Below are 20,505 nucleotides of genomic sequence, written 5' to 3'. Positions count from 1 at the left end.
TCATCATTCTTTGTACCATTAATTACAAGCTATCTGTACACTTGAAGTCATTTCTCTCTGTTGTACATAGTTTCCTTGGTTGTTTTTTTAATTAGTTACTTTGTTGTTGGTTGTTTATGATGTACTTTGTCATATGATATGTCATTAAGATCAATCACTGTCCTTGAATATTTGCTGCCATTTACCATCCTCCTTTTAATTGACAGGCCATCCCATTTCCTATCGAGACAATATTTCAAGTTCTTTTATGCATTTCCACTTAAATTTAATTGTACTTCCTTTTAATACCATAGAGGAGTTGCTTTTCAGGTCGAAACGTCAATATCACTATAACAGAACATTGGTTTCCTTGTTCTAACTTGAAGTCTGTACGACCAATTCCACTCCAGACTTGTTCACTGCTTTTTTGTGCAGCAGAAGACCATTTGCTATTTTGGTGATTCAGAATTACTAAGGCTCTGTAGCTCATGCATGGTACGTCTTTGTTGTATGTGCAAAATTTAGATTCCAAGTTTAGATTACCTAAGTCGAAACAATTGTCATCTTTCCTATAAAAATCACTGTTTGAAGTCGATTTATAGTGAACCTGTTTGATCAGTAATATTTCAGCAGTAAGTAGCTGGGATGGACATGTACTTAGCAGGGATCAAATTTGACAAAGTTAAAGAAATGACCTTAAATTTGCTAAAACAAATGTTCAATTTCAGAAGGGTGGAATCTAAAAGAAATTCAATGCAAATTCCTTTACAGAACCAAAAGACTTCAGGTTCATTGTGGAGTGGATGAGTGCTTAAATATGCTGATCATAGTTTAAAGGTCAGTTTCAGCTGTATTTCTCTTAAAGACTCCTGAAGTGTTTGGTATTTTTTGATCTGATCCTAAATAGTAACTGCTTTAAGAACAAATAACTATACAGGTGAATGAATTTTGAATTAGAGTTAACAATTGCCTCCTGTTATTTGTTTTATACATCCATTTTGCCCTGTGTTAAAGAGTTTTTTACCATATTCTAAACTGTAGTAAGTTAATATGATTCTAGGTTTGCTTTATATTTTAGGGTGAGACAATCCATATATCATCTGTATAACATTTATGAATAGCTGTGTATCAGATTGTCTGTACTTAGATGGTAGCAAATCAGTAATATTGTTCTCATTGTGTCCGACAGAGAGTGGATATGTGACGATTGACACCTGTTGATTTGGTGTTCCTAGATGAATGGTGTAAGTGATAAATTGTAGATTGAACATATGATAGACAACATAGATTGAACAGTTGGTTGACAGTTTGTAGATTGAACAGTTGATGGACAATGTAGATTGAACAGTTGATGGACAACATAGATGGAACAGTTGATGGACAATGTAGATTGAACAGTTGGTTGACAGTTTGTAGATTGAATAGTTGATGGACAATGTAGATTGAACAGTTGATGGACAATGTAGATTGAACAGTTGATGAACAACATAGATGGAACAGTTGATGGACAATGTAGATTGAACAGTTGGTTGACAGTTTGTAGATTGAATAGTTGATGGACGATGTAGATTGAACAGTTGATGGACAATGTAGATTGAACAGTTGATGGACAATGTAGATTGAACAGTTGATGGACAATGTAGATTGAACAGTTGGTTGACAATGTAGAATGAACAGTTGATGGACAATGTAGATTGAACAGTTGGTTGACAGTTTGTAGATTGAACAGTTGATGGACGATGTAGATTGAACAGTTGATGGACAATGTAGATTGAACAGTTGATGGACAATGTAGATTGAACAGTTGGTTGACAGTTTGTAGATTGAACAGTTGATGGACGATGTAGATTGAACAGTTGATGGACAACATAGATGGAACAGTTGATGGACAACATAGATGGAACAGTTGATGGACAATGTAGATTGAACAGTTGGTTGACAGTTTGTAGATTGAATAGTTGATGGACGATGTAGATTGAACAGTTGATGGACGATGTAGATTGAACAGTTGATGGATGATGTAGATTGAACAGTTGATGGACAATGTAGATTGAACAGTTGATGGACAACATAGATTGAACAGTTGATGGACAATGTAGATTGAATAGTTGATGGACAACATAGATGGAACAGTTTGTTGGAAGTTTGTAGATTGAACAGTTGATGGACAATGTAGATTGAACAGTTGGTTGACAATGTAGAATGAACAGTTGATGGACAATGTAGATTGAACAGTTGGTTGACAGTTTGTAGATTGAACAGTTGATGGACGATGTAGATTGAACAGTTGATGGACGATGTAGATTGAACAGTTGATGGATGATGTAGATTGAACAGTTGATGGACGATGTAGATTGAACAGTTGATGGACAATGTAGATTGAATAATTGATGGACAACATAGATGGAACAGTTGATGGACAATGTAGATTGAACAGTTGATGGACAACATAGATGGAACAGTTGATGGACAATGTAGATTGAACAGTTGGTTGACAGTTTGTAGATTGAATAGTTGATGGACAATGTAGATTGAACAGTTGATGGACAATGTAGATTGAACAGTTGATGGACAATGTAGATTGAACAGCTGATGGACAATGTAGATTGAACAGTTGATGGACAACATAGATTGAACAGTTGATGGACGACGTAGATTGAACAGTTGATGGACAACATAGATTGAACAGTTTGTTGGAAGTTTGTAGATTGAACAGTTGATGGACAATGTAGATTGAACAGTTGATGGACGATGTAGATTGAACAGTTGATGGATGATGTAGATTGAACAGTTGATGGACAATGTAGATTGAACAGTTGATGGACAACATAGATTGAACAGTTGATGGACAATGTAGATTGAATAGTTGATGGACAACATAGATTGAACAGTTTGTTGGAAGTTTGTAGATTAAACAGTTGATGGACAATGTAGATTGAACAGTTGGTTGACAATGTAGAATGAACAGTTGATGGACAATGTAGATTGAACAGTTGGTTGACAGTTTGTAGATTGAACAGTTGATGGACGATGTAGATTGAACAGTTGATGGACGATGTAGATTGAACAGTTGATGGACAATGTAGATTGAACAGTTGATGGACAATGTAGATTGAACAGTTGATCGACAACATAGATTGAACAGTTCGTTGACAGTTTGTAGATTGAATAGTTGATGGACAACATAGATGGAACAGTTGATGGACAATGTAGATTGAACAGTTGATGGACAACATAGATGGAACAGTTGATGGACGATGTAGATTGAACAGTTGATGGACGATGTAGATTGAACAGTTGATGGACAATGTAGATTGAACAGTTGATGGACGATGTAGATTGAACAGTTGATGGACAATGTAGATTGAACAGTTGATCGACAACATAGATTGAACAGTTCATTGACAGTTTGTAGATTGAATAGTTGATGGACAACATAGATGGAACAGTTGATGGACAATGTAGATTGAACAGTTGATGGACAACATAGATGGAACAGTTGATGGACAATGTAGATTGAACAGTTGGTTGACAGTTTGTAGATTGAATAGTTGATGGATAATGTAGATTGAACAGTTGATGGACAATGTAGATTGAACAGTTGATGGACAATGTAGATTGAACAGTTGATGGACAATGTAGATTGAACAGTTGATGGACAATGTAGATTGAACAGCTGATGGACAATGTAGATTGAACAGTTGATGGACAACGTAGATTGAACAGTTGATGGACGACGTAGATTGAACAGTTGATGGACAACATAGATTGAACAGTTTGTTGGAAGTTTGTAGATTGAACAGTTGATGGACAATGTAGATTGAACAGTTGATGGACGATGTAGATTGAACAGTTGATGGATGATGTAGATTGAACAGTTGATGGACAATGTAGATTGAACAGTTGATGGACAACATAGATTGAACAGTTGATGGACAATGTAGATTGAATAGTTGATGGACAATGTAGATTGAACAGTTGGTTGACAGTTTGTAGATTGAATAGTTGATGGATAATGTAGATTGAACAGTTGATGGACAATGTAGATTGAACAGTTGGTTGACAATGTAGAATGAACAGTTGATGGACAATGTAGATTGAACAGTTGGTTGACAGTTTGTAGATTGAACAGTTGATGGACGATGTAGATTGAACAGTTGATGGACGATGTAGATTGAACAGTTGATGGACGATGTAGATTGAACAGTTGATGGACGATGTAGATTGAACAGTTGATGGACAATGTAGATTGAACAGTTGATCGACAACATAGATTGAACAGTTGGTTGACAGTTTGTAGATTGAATAGTTGATGGACAACATAGATGGAACAGTTGATGGACAATGTAGATTGAACAGTTGATGGACAACATAGATGGAACAGTTGATGGACAATGTAGATTGAACAGTTGGTTGACAGTTTGTAGATTGAATAGTTGATGGACAATGTAGATTGAACAGTTGATGGACAATGTAGATTGAACAGTTGATGGACAATGTAGATTGAACAGCTGATGGACAATGTAGATTGAACAGTTGATGGACAACATAGATTGAACAATTGATGGACGACGTAGATTGAACAGTTGATGGACAACATAGATTGAACAGTTTGTTGGAAGTTTGTAGATTGAACAGTTGATGGACAATGTAGATTGAACAGTTGATGGACAACATAGATTGAACAGTTGATGGACGACGTAGATTGAACAGTTGATGGACAACATAGATTGAACAGTTTGTTGGAAGTTTGTAGATTGAACAGTTGATGGACAATGTACATTGAACAGTTGATGGACAATGTAGATTGAACAGTTGATGGACAATGTAGATTGAACAGTTGGTTGGAAGTTTGTAGATTGAACAGTTGATGGACAATGTAGATTGAACAGTTGATGGACGACGTAGATTGAACAGTTAATGGACAAGGTAGATTGAACAGTTGATGGATGATGTAGATTGAACAGTTGATGGATGATGTAGATTGAACAGTTGATGGACAATGTAGATTGAACAGTTGATGGACAACGTAGATTGAACAGTTGATAGACAACGTAAATTGAACAGTTGATGGACAACGTAGATTGAAGAATTAATCAAGTTTGAAGATTGAACCATTCAGTCTCATAAAAATATCTCATTCTGCTGTCTATGTCAACATTTTATAAATCTATTATATTTTCAGATTTCTTTTTTAGCGTTAATTAATCATTTATGTTTTGGCACCTTGGAGATGCAAAAATTTATAGATCATCAAAACTTTACACATGTTGAAAATTGTATCAAAATCAAACATTTCCAGTACAAGAATTCATTATAGACTAGAGGATGATTTCAAAGACTGAAACAAAATGTTATTTTTGCATATTGATTAGAAAATTGATGTCTTAAGATGCATTCCTTCACGGGTATATGTCATAGAAAAGGATCAGTGGTGGCTATGTTTCAGTAGTCAGAGTGTTGGTCTACATATTCTGAAGTAAGGATCAGAGATGTATGGTCAAATGCTCTGTAGTTTGTGTTTTAGGAAGCTGAGAAATGACCAGTCTCTGTTGTTATGGTTGTGTCCTTGGACATCTTTACCCTAGCTAATTGCTCTGTATGGCTTGCAACAGGCCTCCAGGATGTTGTTCAGTGAGGTAGCCACCAGCTATAACAATGGGATTGGACTCAAAATGACCCTGGCTGTTCATGGGGAAATAAACCAAGCAAAGAGAGGAACATGATCTTAATCATTGTTATTTTTAGAATAATGACAATCACACGACAAAAAGTTTGATTGAAGAATTTTAAGAACTCTTAACCATGGTTAATTGTTTTTAATAAAAAACCATTCAAGACCTTTTTATACACAATTAATTACCTTACAAAGATTGTTTTATATTTACACTCATATATCCATATAAATGCTTTAATCCTTTAGTATTATCGGTCAATACAGGTTTATATAATGTTTTAATCATTTTCTGTATCAAATGTTAACATGATATGTAAAGGAAATAAAAACTAACAACATGAAAATTGACAACTTATCATTGGACTAATATATTTCAAACATGATGCAAAAAAGCAAAACAAAGCTGGAATAGTGCCTTGTTCACCTCAATTAAGCCTGCTGGATGACTGCTTTCTGCATTCAGGTATGGTAATGTCACTTTTCTGTGTCCAGACAACAATCAGAATCCTTGGTTCAACACAGCAGACCATCCCTTTTTCAATACAGTCGTTGGGGATTGTGTTCTGGATTGAAAGTCTCGTTGCTGAAAAACCATACTTGAGGTTGCTTTTCAGATGAATTTTCATGCTATCAAAAGATATTAGCACCTATGCACTGTAACAGTCAGTATAAACATAACAGATAAAAGCTGTAAGAACCTTATAAGTTGTTTCCACAAAAACATGTGTATGTTCTAAACACTTTATCCACCATTATCAGAGTTAAACTTCGGTATCTGATCCATGATACAAGATAAATCAGTTCAGGAGTCACACTGATTCCTTCATATATCTCCACTGATATATCAAGCAATGAAATGAGAGAGAATTCCAGGAATGTGACAGTGTGTGGCAGCTGTACTTTTGGATATCCATTTACACACTGCTACAGCTAAGCCTGCTTTCAAGTTTTCTCTTTCTGTTTCTTGTGAATTTCCGAACCTTCAATTTGATGTTTCAATGCACTGTTAGAGCTGAGAATGGCTGTCCTTACAGCACTTCTTTCCTCTGTAATATACAATAAACCAAAGTATATTAAGACCATAGCTACTTATTTTTCAACTGCAAATCTTTATCCTACATAATAATGCAGACACTATTTCTCTCCTTCTGGAAGTCTTAAAACCAAAACATCAGATGGATGTGTGATGTACTTGTATTCAAGATACATTATTAGAAAGAATGAAAATGGTTTCTAGGATTGTGTCCTTTATTATTTTATCTTATGAGGTTATCAATATAAAATTTATACCAAAACTAATGCAACTGACCACCAATTTGCAGCATCCACATACATGTATCATATTTATCTGTAATTAAGCCCCTGCCCACAAAAATGCCCTTTCTTCATTTTTGCAAAAATCATTAATTTTAAACTAGTAAGCAAAAGTTGGTTCAAAAATGAGCCTCACCAAACCGTTTATACAAACTTTTACACTAGGGAAGCAGCTTATTTTTCATTTCGTGTCTTTATCTTGATATAAGTATTATTAAATCTGACATATCCACAAACACTGAGGCATAAACCCGACTCTCAATCACAATAAAGGCATAAACACAACTCTCAATCACAATAAAGGCATAAACACCACTCTTAATCACAAAAAAGGCATAAACAGATCACTCAATCACTATAAAGGCATAAACACCACTCTCAATCACAATAAAGGCATAAACACAACTCTCAATCACAATAAAGGCATAAACACATCACTCAATCACAATAAAGGCATAAACACAACTCTCAATCACAATAAAGGCATAAACACATCACTCAATCACAATAAAGGCATAAACACATCACTCAATCACAATAAAGGCATAAACACATCACTCAATCACAATAAAGGCATAAACACATCATTCAATCACAATAAAGCCATAAACCTGACACTCAATCACAATAAAGGCATAAACACATCACTCAATCACAATAAAGGCATAAACCTGACACTCAATCACAATAAAGGCATAAACACATCACTCAATCACAATAAAGGCATAAACACATCACAATAAAGGCTCAATCACAATAAAAAGGCATAAACACATCACTCAATCTCAATAAAGGCATAAACACATCTCTCAATCACAATAAAGGCATAAACACATCACTCAATCACAATAAAGGCATAAACCTGACTCTCAATCACAATAAAGGCATAAACACATCTCTCAATCACAATAACGGCATAAACCTGACTCTCAATCACAATAAAGGCATAAACACAACTCTCAATCACAATAAAGGCATAAACACATCACTCAATCACAATAAAGGCATAAACCTGACTCTCAATCACAATAAAGGCATAAACACCACTCTCAATCACAATAAAGGCATAAACACAACTCTCAATCACAATAAAGGCATAAACACATCACTCAATCACAATAACGGCATAAACCCGACTCTCAATCACAATAAAGGCATAAACACATCACTCAATCACAATAAAGGCATAAACACATCACTCAATCACAATAAAGGCATAAACACATCACTCAATCACAATAAAGGCATAAACATGACTCTCAATCACAATAAAGGCATAAACACATCACTCTCAATCACAATAAAGGCATAAACACATCACTCAATCACAATAAAGGCATAAACACATCACTAAAGGCATCAATCACAATAAAGGCATAAACACATCACTCAATCACAATAAAGGCATAAACACACTCTCAATCACAATAAAGGCATAAACACATCACTCTCAATCACAATAAAGGCATAAACACATCTCTCAATCACAATAAAGGCATAAACACATCACTCAATCACAATAAAGGCATAAACACGTCTCTCAATCACAATAAAGGCATAAACACATCACTCAATCACAATAAAGGCATAAACACATCTCATAAACACATCTCAATCACAATAAAGGCATAAACACATAATCACAATAAAGGCATAAACACATCTCTCAATCACAATAAAGGCATAAACAGATCACTCAATCACAATAAAGGTATAAACCTGACTCTCAATCACAATAAAGGCATAAACACATCACTCAATCACAATAAAGGCATAAACACACTCTCAATCACAATAAAGGCATCACATCACTCAATCACAATAAAGGCATAAACACAACTCTCAATCACAATAAAGGCATAAACACATCACTCAATCACAATACTCAATCACAATAAAGGCATAAAGCCGACTCTCAATCACAATAAAGGCATAAACCTGACTCTCAATCACAATAAAGGCATAAACACAACTCTCAATCACAATAAAGGCATAAACACATCACTCAATCACAATAAAGGCATAAACACAACTCTCAATCACAATAAAGGCATAAACACATCACTCAATCACAATAAAGGCATAAACACATCACTCAATCACAATAAAGGCATAAACACATCACTCAATCACAATAAAGGCATAAACACATCACTCAATCACAATAAAGGCATAAACACATCTCTCAATCACAATAAAGGCATAAACACATCACTCAATCACAATAAAGGCATAAACACATCACTCAATCACAATACAGGTATAAAGCTGACTCTATATCACAATAAAGGAATAAAGACATCACTCAATCACAATAAAGGCATAAACAATCACAATAAAGGCATAAACACATCACTCACATCACAATAAAGGCATAAACACACACTCAATCACAATAAAGGCATAAACACATCACTCAATCACAATAAAGGCATAAACACATCACTCTCAATCACAATAAAGGCATAAACTCAATCACAATAAAGGCATAAACACATCACTCAATCACAATAAAGGCATAAACACATCACTCTCAATCACAATAAAGGCATAAACACATCACTCAATCACAATAAAGGCATAAACAATCAATCACAATAAAGGCATAACACATCAATCAATCATAAACATAAACACTCTCAATCACTCAATCACAATAAAGGCATAAACAAAACACTCAATCACAATAAAGGCATAAACACAACACAATCACAATAAAGGCATAAACACTACTCTCAATCACAATAAAGGCATAAACACATCACTCAATCACAATAAAGGCATAAACCTGACTCTCAATCACAATAAAGGCATAAACACAACTCTCAATCACAATAAAGGCATAAACACATCACTCAATCACAATAAAGGCATAAACACAACTCTCAATCACAATAAAGGCATAAACACCACTCTCAATCACAATAAAGGCATAAACACAACTCTCAATCACAATAAAGGCATAAACACATCACTCAATCACAATAAAGGCATAAACCTGACACTCAATCACAATAAAGGCATAAACACATCACTCAATCACAATAAAGGCATAAACACATCACTCTCAATCACAATAAAGGCATAAACACATCACTCAATCACAATAAAGGCATAAACACGACTCTCAATCACAATAAAGGCATAAACACATCACTCAATCACAATAAAGGCATAAACCTGACTCTCAATCACAATAAAGGCATAAACACATCACTCAATCACAATAAAGGCATAAACACACTCTCAATCACAATAAAGGCATAAACACATCTCAATCACAATAAAGGCATAAACACATCAATCACAATAAAGGCATAAACAGATCACTCAATCACAATAAAGGCATAAACACAACTCTCAATCACAATAAAGGCATAAACACATCACTCAATCACAATAAAGGCATAAACCTGACTCTCAATCACAATAAAGGCATAAACACATCACTCAATCACAATAAAGGCATAAACACAACTCTCAATCACAATAAAGGCATAAACACACTCACAATAAAGGCATAAACAATCACAATAAAGGCATAAACACATGACTCTCAATCACAATAAAGGCATAAACACATCACTCAATCACAATAAAGGCATAAACACATCACTCAATCACAATAAAGGCATAAACACACTCTCAATCACAATAAAGGCATAAACACATCAATCACAATAAAGGCATAAACCTGACTCTCAATCACAATAAAGGCATAAACACATCACTCAATCACAATAAAGGCATAAACAAACTCTCACACAATAAAGGCATAAACACTCAATCACAATAAAGGCATAAACCACTCTCAATCACAATCAATCACAATAAAGGCATAAACACATCACTCAATCACAATAAAGGCATAAACACATCACTCAATCACAATAAAGGCATAAACACTCAATCACAATAAAGGCATAAACACATCACTCAATCACAATAAAGGCATAAACCCGACTCTCAATCACAATAACGGCATAAACACCACTCTTAATCACAATAAAGGCATAAACACAACTCTCAATCACAATAAAGGCATAAACACATCACTCAATCACAATAAAGGCATAAACCTGACTCTCAATCACAATAAAGGCATAAACACATCACTCAATCACAATAAAGGCATAAACACTCAATCACAATAAAGGCATAAAGCCGACTCTCAATCACAATAAAGGCATAAACACATCACTCAATCACAATAAAGGCATAAACACATCACTCAATCACAATAAAGGTATAAAGCCGACTCTCAATCACAATAAAGGCATAAACACATCACTCAATCACAATAAAGGCATAAAGCCGACTCTCAATCACAATAAAGGCATAAAGCCGACTCTCAATCACAATAAAGGCATAAACACATCACTCAATCACAATAAAGGCATAAACACATCACTCAATCACAATAAAGGTAAAACCTGACACTCAATCACAATAAAGGCATAAACACATCACTCAATCACAATAACGGCATAAACACATCACTCAATCACAATAAAGGCATAAACACATCACTCAATCACAATAAAGGCATAAACACTACTCTCAATCACAATAAAGGCATAAACACATCACTCAATCACAATAAAGGCATAAACACATCACTCAATCACAATAAAGGCATAAACACAATCACTCAATCACAATAAAGGCATAAACCAGACTCTCAATCACAATAAAGTCATAAACACACTCTCAATCACAATAAAGTCATAAACCTCACTCAATCACAATAAAGGCATAAACCTGACTCTCAATCACAATAAAGGCATAAACACATCACTCAATCACAATAAAGGCATAAACACAACTCTCAATCACAATAAAGGCATAAACACATCACTCAATCACAATAAAGGCATAAACACATCACTCAATCACAATAAAGGCATAAACACATCACTCAATCACAATAAAGGCATAAACACATAACTCAATCACAATAAAGGCATAAACACATCACTCAATCACAATAAAGGCATAAACACATCACAATAAAGGCATAAACACATCACTCAATCACAATAAAGGCATAAACACACAATAAAGGCATAAACACATCACTCAATCACAATAAAGGCATAAACATTCACTCAATCACAATAAAGGCATAAACACATCACTCAATCACAATAAAGGCATAAACACATCACTCAATCACAATAAAGGCATAAACATCTCTCAATCACAATAAAGTCATAAACACAACTCTCAATCACAATAAAGGCATAAACACATCACTCAATCACAATAAAGGCATAAACACATCACTCAATCACAATAAAGGCATAAACACATCACTCAATCACAATAAAGGCATAAACACATCACTCAATCACAATAAAGGCATAAACACATCACTCAATCACAATAAAGGCATAAACACATCACTCAATCACAATAAAGGCATAAACACATCACTCAATCACAATAAAGGCATAAACACATCACTCAATCACAATAAAGGCATAAACACAACACTCAATCACAATAAAGGAAAAAACATAAACACAATAAAGGCACACATCACTAAAGGCAATCACAATAAAGGCATAAACACATCACTCAATCACAATAAAGGCATAAACACATCACTCAATCACAATAAAGGCATAAACACATCACTCAATCACAATAAAGGCATAAACACATCACTCAATCACAATAAAGGCATAAACACATCACTCAATCACAATAAAGGCATAAACCTGACACTCAATCACAATAAAGGCATAAACACATCACTCAATCACAATAAAGTCAAACACATCACTCAATCACAATAAAGGCATAAACACCACTCTCAATCACAATAAAGGCATAAACCTGACTCTCAATCACAATAAAGGCATAAACACATCACTCAATCACAATAAAGGCATAAACACATCACTCAATCACAATAAAGGCATAAACACATCACTCAATCACAATAAAGGCATAAACACATCACTCAATCACAATAAAGGCATAAACACATCACTCAATCACAATAAAGGCATAAACCTGACTCTCAATCACAATAAAGGCATAAACACATCACTCAATCACAATAAAGGCATAAACCTGACTCTCAATCACAATAAAGGCATAAACACATCACTCAATCACAATAAAGGCATAAACACATCACTCAATCACAATAAAGGCATAAACACATCACTCAATCACAATAAAGGCATAAACACATCACTCAATCACAATAAAGGCATAAACACATCACTCAATCACAATAAAGGCATAAACACATCACTCAATCACAATAAAGGCATAAACCCGACTCTCAATCACAATAAAGGCATAAACACATCACTCAATCACAATAAAGGCATAAACACATCACTCAATCACAATAAAGGCATAAACACATCACTCAATCACAATAAAGGCATAAACACATCACTCAATCACAATAAAGGCAAAACCTGACTCTCAATCACAATAAAGGCATAAACACATCACTCAATCACAATAAAGGCATAAACACATCACTCAATCACAATAAAGGCATAAACCTGACTCTCAATCACAATAAAGGCATAAACACATCACTCAATCACAATAAAGGCATAAACACATCACTCAATCACAATAAAGGCATAAACACATCACTCAATCACAATAAAGGCATAAACCTGACTCTCAATCACAATAAAGGCATAAACACATCACTCAATCACAATAAAGGCATAAACCTGACACTCAATCACAATAAAGGCATAAACCTGACTCTCAATCACAATAAAGGCATAAACACATCACTCAATCACAATAAAGGCATAAACCTGACTCTCAATCACAATAAAGGCATAAACACCACTCTCAATCACAATAAAGGCATAAACACATCACTCAATCACAATAAAGGCATAAACCCGACTCTCAATCACAATAAAGGCATAAACACATCACTCAATCACAATAAAGGCATAAACACATCACTCAATCACAATAAAGGCATAAACACATCACTCAATCACAATAAAGGCATAAACCAATAAACCAACTCTCAATCACAATAAAGGCACTCACTCAATCACAATAAAGGCATAAACACATCACTCACTCAATCACAATAAATAAAGGCATAAACACATCACTCAATCACAATAAAGGTACTCAATCACAATAAAGGCATAAACACATCACTCAATCACAATAAAGGCATAAACACATCACTCAATCACAATAAAGGCATAAAGCCGACTCTCAATCACAATAAAGGCATAAACACATCACTCAATCACAATAAAGGCATAAACACATCACTCAATCACAATAAAGGCATAAACACATCACTCAATCACAATAAAGGCATAAACACATCACTCAATCACAATAACGGCATAAACACATCACTCAATCACAATAAAGGCATAAACACATCACTCAATCACAATAAAGGCATAAACACATCACTCAATCACAATAAAGGCATAAACACATCACTCAATCACAATAAAGGCATAAACACATCACTCAATCACAATAAAGGCATAAACACATCACTCAATCACAATAACGGCATAAACACATCACTCAATCACAATAAAGGCATAAACCCGACTCTCAATCACAATAAAGGCATAAACACATCACTCAATCACAATAAAGGCATAAACACATCACTCAATCACAATAAAGGCATAAACACATCACTCAATCACAATAAAGGCATAAACACATCACTCAATCACAATAAAGGCATAAACCTGACTCTCAATCACAATAAAGGCATAAACACATCACTCAATCACAATAAAGGCATAAACACATCACTCAATCACAATAAAGGCATAAACCTGACTCTCAATCACAAAAAAGGCATAAACAGATCACTCAATCACAATAAAGGCATAAACCTGACTCTCAATCACAATAAAGGCATAAACCTGACTCTCAATCACAATAAAGGCATAAACCCGACTCTCAATCACAATAAAGGCACAATAAAGGCATAAACCTGACTCTCAATCACAATAAAGGCATAAACCTGACTCTCAATCACAAAAAAGGCATAAACAGATCACTCAATCACAATAAAGGCATAAACCTGACTCTCAATCACAATAAAGGCATAAACCCGACTCTCAATCACAATAAAGGCATAAACACATCACTCAATCACAATAAAGGCATAAACCTGACTCTCAATCACAATAAAGGCATAAACACAACTCTCAATCACAATAAAGTCAAACACATCACTCAATCACAATAAAGTTTTTGATTAGAAAAATGTTTTTAAAGCAATCCTACTTTCTGTCTGACACTCCTGCAGTAAGCTGGGTAACTGTCGTTGATGATGATGCACCAGGAACTTGTAACAGGATCTAATGGTTCCTAGGATGAATAAGGACAAGTTGATTAATCATTAGGAAAGTGTCACCAAAATCCTATACCTTCAGTTTTTAATTCTGGAACTGTTATACACCGAATTCAATTTTCCCAATAATATTAGGATTATTATCATACTGGTACAATAACAAGTTTCATTTGGTCTCGGTCTGCCAGGATTTGCCCTCTTAGACTTAAATCTTATTTGTATTCACTTAAAGACTTTCCTTTCTTAAAAGATTGCACTAAAACTGATCACTTGAACATGTTAAATATGGAACAAAATCTTTTTGTATTATATTCAATTCACAAGAAGATATCTAACCATTTCTAGGCATGTTTATATCATTACATTTACCTCCGATGTGAAGTGTGTTGAAGCATGCATCGGTGGAGCAGATTTTTCTCACAAATGTAATGGCTGACTGTACCATAGCATGAGAACCTCTCTTGGCCCGGATCAGGACAATGTTTGAAGCTTTGTTCCAGTGCTTCACTGAGCGACACAAGAATTGTAAACAAAAACAATAACTGATTGATCTTTTTGTAAATGGAGTTTAAAATTAAATGTCAATCACAATCTTGAAGAAAAATAAGTGTTCAATGCTCACATATGATAAGCATTTCTCTACATGTAAGATCTACATCAAATAAACATTTAACTCGAGTCTAATATATACACATGTTGTCTTACTAATCTGTATACAATATCTGAGACAATATGGATGAAGTAGAGAACTGGACAACATTCTCAGAAGATCTGGCCAGGAATCAATGGAGTCGATATATTTCATGTCGTCTTTAGAAGACATACCCAGTATCTGAAACATGTCAACATCATTAAAGCCTGCCAAAGCTTTCTGAGAATGTTGTCCAGTTCTCTACCTTGTCTACATTGTTCATTTCTGGACTGGACTCTGTATTTCCCAAAGAATCAATTCTACAGAAGAATTGCCATCTATACATCAATACAGATGTATCAGGACGTTGGATCTCTGTTGTTATATCTGAGACTGTATATATAACCACATCATGGAAGAAAGGGCAGAAAATCAGATCTCCATGAAAATTCTCAAGTAGGTTGTCCCACTGGAAACCAGGAAATGATTTAATATGTAGATTTTATTTTACAATATCAAAAAAGATATGAGGATTGTGAAGTTATTTATGTTACTTGTGTGGCAGTGTCAATTTTACTTTTATCTATTTATATATATTTTTATAAATGTACTTGTCCAACCGGTTTGTTTTGTCAGTGTATGTTCTAAGAATTTCTCACCTGTGTTTTGTTATGTAAATGTCTTGTCACGTGATTACATGCTTGTTCGTGCACCTGTATGTTCTGTATCGTTATTCACGCGCTGGACAGAGACATGGACAGTCGCAATTATATGTAGCTACGTACGGACGACTGTGGTGGCAAATATACATTTTAAAATAGTAAGTATTTGAAATATCATTTAATTATTTTAAATGATAATGTTAGTTAACTTTTACAGAATTAGTATTTTCGTATTTATTGAAATATTTGAAGAAATTGAAATATCTCTTTGTGGTTTTTTCATTATTCCTTTTGTAATGGGAATAATAATTTTTGCAGAATTATCTTAAAGAAATTTATTACAAATATAGTTAATTATGTTTTGTTGTTTTTCTTTCAACAGAACCATAGATCATTTTATTGTAAAAAAGGATGTTATCTCTTGAGACCCCTGTCAGATTGATAGGGTAGGTATATTATGTATATATATTATTTAACTATTAACTACATCTGTGTAATACAAATGGTAAATCCTATAGTTTATCATGTGTTGGCATTGGATATATATATTTTGATGAATTCGTAAAGTTTAGTGTAACCGTTACGGGAAATATAAATATGTGTAAAAAGTAAAGTTGACTCCATGTCCAGTGTATAACATACAGTGCGTAGTTTGTAATATGTCTTATACATGAACTTATATGTTTTATTTGTGTTATTGTAGGGTCTTTTGGTGCGTCTAAATAAATGTATGAAAAGAATGAATCCAGCGTTATTTTATAAAACACTGTAGCATTGGAACCCGGCTACACTTGGAACAAGTGATTTGAATTAACCCTCATATTTGTTACTTTAGTAAGATGTTTGATCCTATTTTTGAGTTAGATACCTCAGACATTAGGTGTACTTACATGACAGTGAGGACTTGAGCACACCATAGCCATAATCTCCATATGACTTGATCACAGAATCACGGATACATTTATACAATTCTAACTCTGTAAATGTTGAGGTTTTCTTCCTTGATCCTGTATACACAACTTCACAAACTAAATATCTGAAATAACCAAGTATGATACAAGTGATGTATAAATAATCTACGATATGATCTATAATACACTAAGACCCATCGCGCCCTTCCATCCGAGCCAACAAGACTGATTAATGTAAGTTGGAAAAACTTGCTTCGCAATTGTTGTAAAATAAATAAAGATTATTTATTTATTTATCTATGTGTCAAAGGAAAGATAAAGGGAATGTGCTAAACTAAAAGCATCAAGGTCTATTCCATTCTAGACAGATCTTATTCCATTCTAGAGAGATCTTATTCCATTCTAGACAGATCTGTGATCTTTTTGTGTGAATTTCATGCTTACATAAACTGTGGGAAGGTTTGATATGGCAAGCCATCTTATAAGAAGGAGTTCCATGTATAACCGCTCAATATCACCAGTTATATAATGAGTTGACAAACAGGTTGACATGAAACTACTTGATTTTTCAAAGGTTCCCAATCAACACCTTTTATACAAACTTAATTACTATGATGTCCACAACTGTATTCACTGGATTTCTTCATTTCAACATAATTGACATGAAAAGGTAGTTCTCTTACAAATACATGTTAAGGACCATAGCAAACTGGAATAGCTTATTCTCTCTGACTGATGCAGTCTTAATCATTCCAAACTGACCGATAGTCTTCACAATAAGCTGCCATCACAGCCCTCCCCCACCTGTCCCTCCCTCAGTTTATCACAGCATCACTCCAAATACATCCTCTTTCCATCTGTCCCAAAAGCATAAGCTGACCTGTGTATGCATGCACACCTGTTGCCCCTGAGTTGCCTAGGAGACAAAGTTCAACATAATCAGTATGTAATTGTGATTGTGTTGCACTTCACTACTTTTCATTCATTTAGCAGAGTTATATGTACATGTTGTGAGGCATAGAATACCTTACCAACCCCACCCTTCTGCCAACCCATCCAATCCCCTATTACATCACATGTTTATTTTATACCCTCACCTATCTTTTAAGAATATCACTATAAGTTATTTTTTTTATTTTGCACATGCACCCACCGAGTTCAGAGACTGTAACCTTGAAATCTGACATGTTCAAGATATCTAAGAGCTTTACAAGCAATGACAATTAAAATAGACAAAAGTGGCAGAGACTTTCACCATCAACCTTGAATCTTAAACTTATATAAAATGCTATGGTAAGATTTGGTCAAAATTGCTAAGGGGACGTTATATATTAAGCTTGAGAATGATTTATTACAACCTTCTCCAGAAATAACGTTAACAAACTATGACTGTCAACCATGTTGTTTTCTCGAGCGCAATCAGTCCCAAAATGGACCAAGTACCACTACATGTAGCTTGGCCCGAGGAGAATCTACATATGAAATTTACTAAGACTGATCCATCCAGTGCTTCTCCAGAAAGAAGGACGAAAGAATGGACGACGGACGCATTGAATTGACCATCATCTGATGATAATGTTGTTGTTGGTGGTGGTGGTGTTGATACTGAAGTTACTACATCAACAGTTCAGTTATAGTGGACTGACACATGTGCACCGCCAACATCGTCATATTTCATCACCATCATCATCATCATCATCATTGGGGAAAATTCATAAAAAAAACTTTTAGATTGTTTTGCCATTATAAATGTAACGTACGTATACATATGTAATATTGTTTAATTATCAAATAAATATGTGCAGGTTAAACCGTCTAACAATCCGTCGAAACTGGTTACGTAACATTTGTATTTTACAAACATAAATATTTTGGAAACCCAGATAACATAACTTTATAAAAGTGGCATACCGATATATTTCTATCTGAAATTTACCTGTTTTTGAACCTGACCATTTCTAAATGGGATAGTCGTAAAAATACACGCCTACAAAATTTACCCACGTGTACCTATGCCTTTCAGTGTGTTTACAAAGCGCACTTCCGCTCTCTGACGCAAACTGTGATATACAGCAATTGTTATAGAGTTCCCTCCCCTCGTCCATGCGAAATTTTGTCTCATTAATGTGTTTATTAATGGTTTTTTCACACGTTTTTATAACATACGGAAGTATTTTTTTTACTCTTTGATATTAACGAAGCTTTATCATTTTTCCTGACTCATTCATCTTTATTGAGAATACAAGTTGAAAACGAGTCCATGATAAAACAATTAATTTGTTTCAATTCCGTGTAATACATATTGTATAAACGGAAAGAAACATATTTTATAATCGGACTTTCGAGGCCTTCTCCTCCCAAGATCTGGTATCATATGTGAGTACACTTCATGGATGTCAAAGATAAAAAAAATAAACACATTTATTTTTACGAGAGTACAATCTATGTTTGTTTCTGAAACTTTCTTTCTACCTCTATAGGTCAGCAATCTTGTGCGGTTCCCCGTTACACTCTCCTTATGAACTTACAGAAACATCGGTAATGTTTCACCACTGACAGGCAATACGATGGATGACACCGGTGGCCAAAACAAGCATGCTGGGATTATGGCTCAGGAAAAACGTGTCAGTGATAGGAACGCTCGACACCACCCATCACTATTTATCTGGGAGTGGCAAGGACAGTCTTTAAAAAAAACTACTGCCAAAGCTAGTTGTAAAGGAACATTTATTTGACAGCTGTCGCTGTCACCGAAATCGGGATCCTGGAAGTACGCCGTCTAAATCTAATCAGTTGCGACATGTAAACACCATCGGCCTGGGAAGCAGGGTTGTTACTATATTGTATATGGAAAGGGAAAATTCACAAAATCAAAATTACCAAGCATATTAGTCAGCTTAGATCAAAGCTGTCCTTATTGCTCCGAGGGTAAAGGTCAAATTAAGCTACTAAGAAGAAGTTCAGTGTATTCTTGATTTCTATATTCTTCT

The 20,505-nt window shown here is 34.6% G+C and overlaps 1 protein-coding gene across 1 annotated transcript; it reads right to left on the bottom strand.

Moving 5' to 3' along the window:
• Positions 1 to 5,797: 5,797 nt before the first annotated feature.
• LOC132562493 (ribonuclease P/MRP protein subunit POP5-like) lies at positions 5,798 to 19,547 on the bottom strand. Its single transcript, XM_060227236.1, has 5 exons — positions 19,452 to 19,547; positions 17,495 to 17,640; positions 15,681 to 15,818; positions 15,245 to 15,328; positions 5,798 to 6,702 (listed from the first exon to the last, which is right to left on the bottom strand). Exons 1-5 carry the CDS (start codon positions 19,469 to 19,471, stop codon positions 6,599 to 6,601), a joined length of 492 nt encoding a protein of 163 aa, XP_060083219.1. The 5' UTR covers positions 19,472 to 19,547; the 3' UTR covers positions 5,798 to 6,598.
• Between the last annotated feature and the right edge of the window lie 958 nt (positions 19,548 to 20,505).

This window comes from Ylistrum balloti, unplaced genomic scaffold (genome assembly GCF_031769215.1).
Source record: "Ylistrum balloti isolate Yb309-2 unplaced genomic scaffold, AGI_CSIRO_Ybal_v1 Utg371432, whole genome shotgun sequence".
Classification (NCBI taxonomy): Eukaryota; Metazoa; Mollusca; class Bivalvia; order Pectinida; family Pectinidae; genus Ylistrum; species Ylistrum balloti.
The sequence above is the reverse complement of the archived record's forward strand: the minus strand, read 5'-3'. Positions and strand labels throughout refer to the sequence as shown.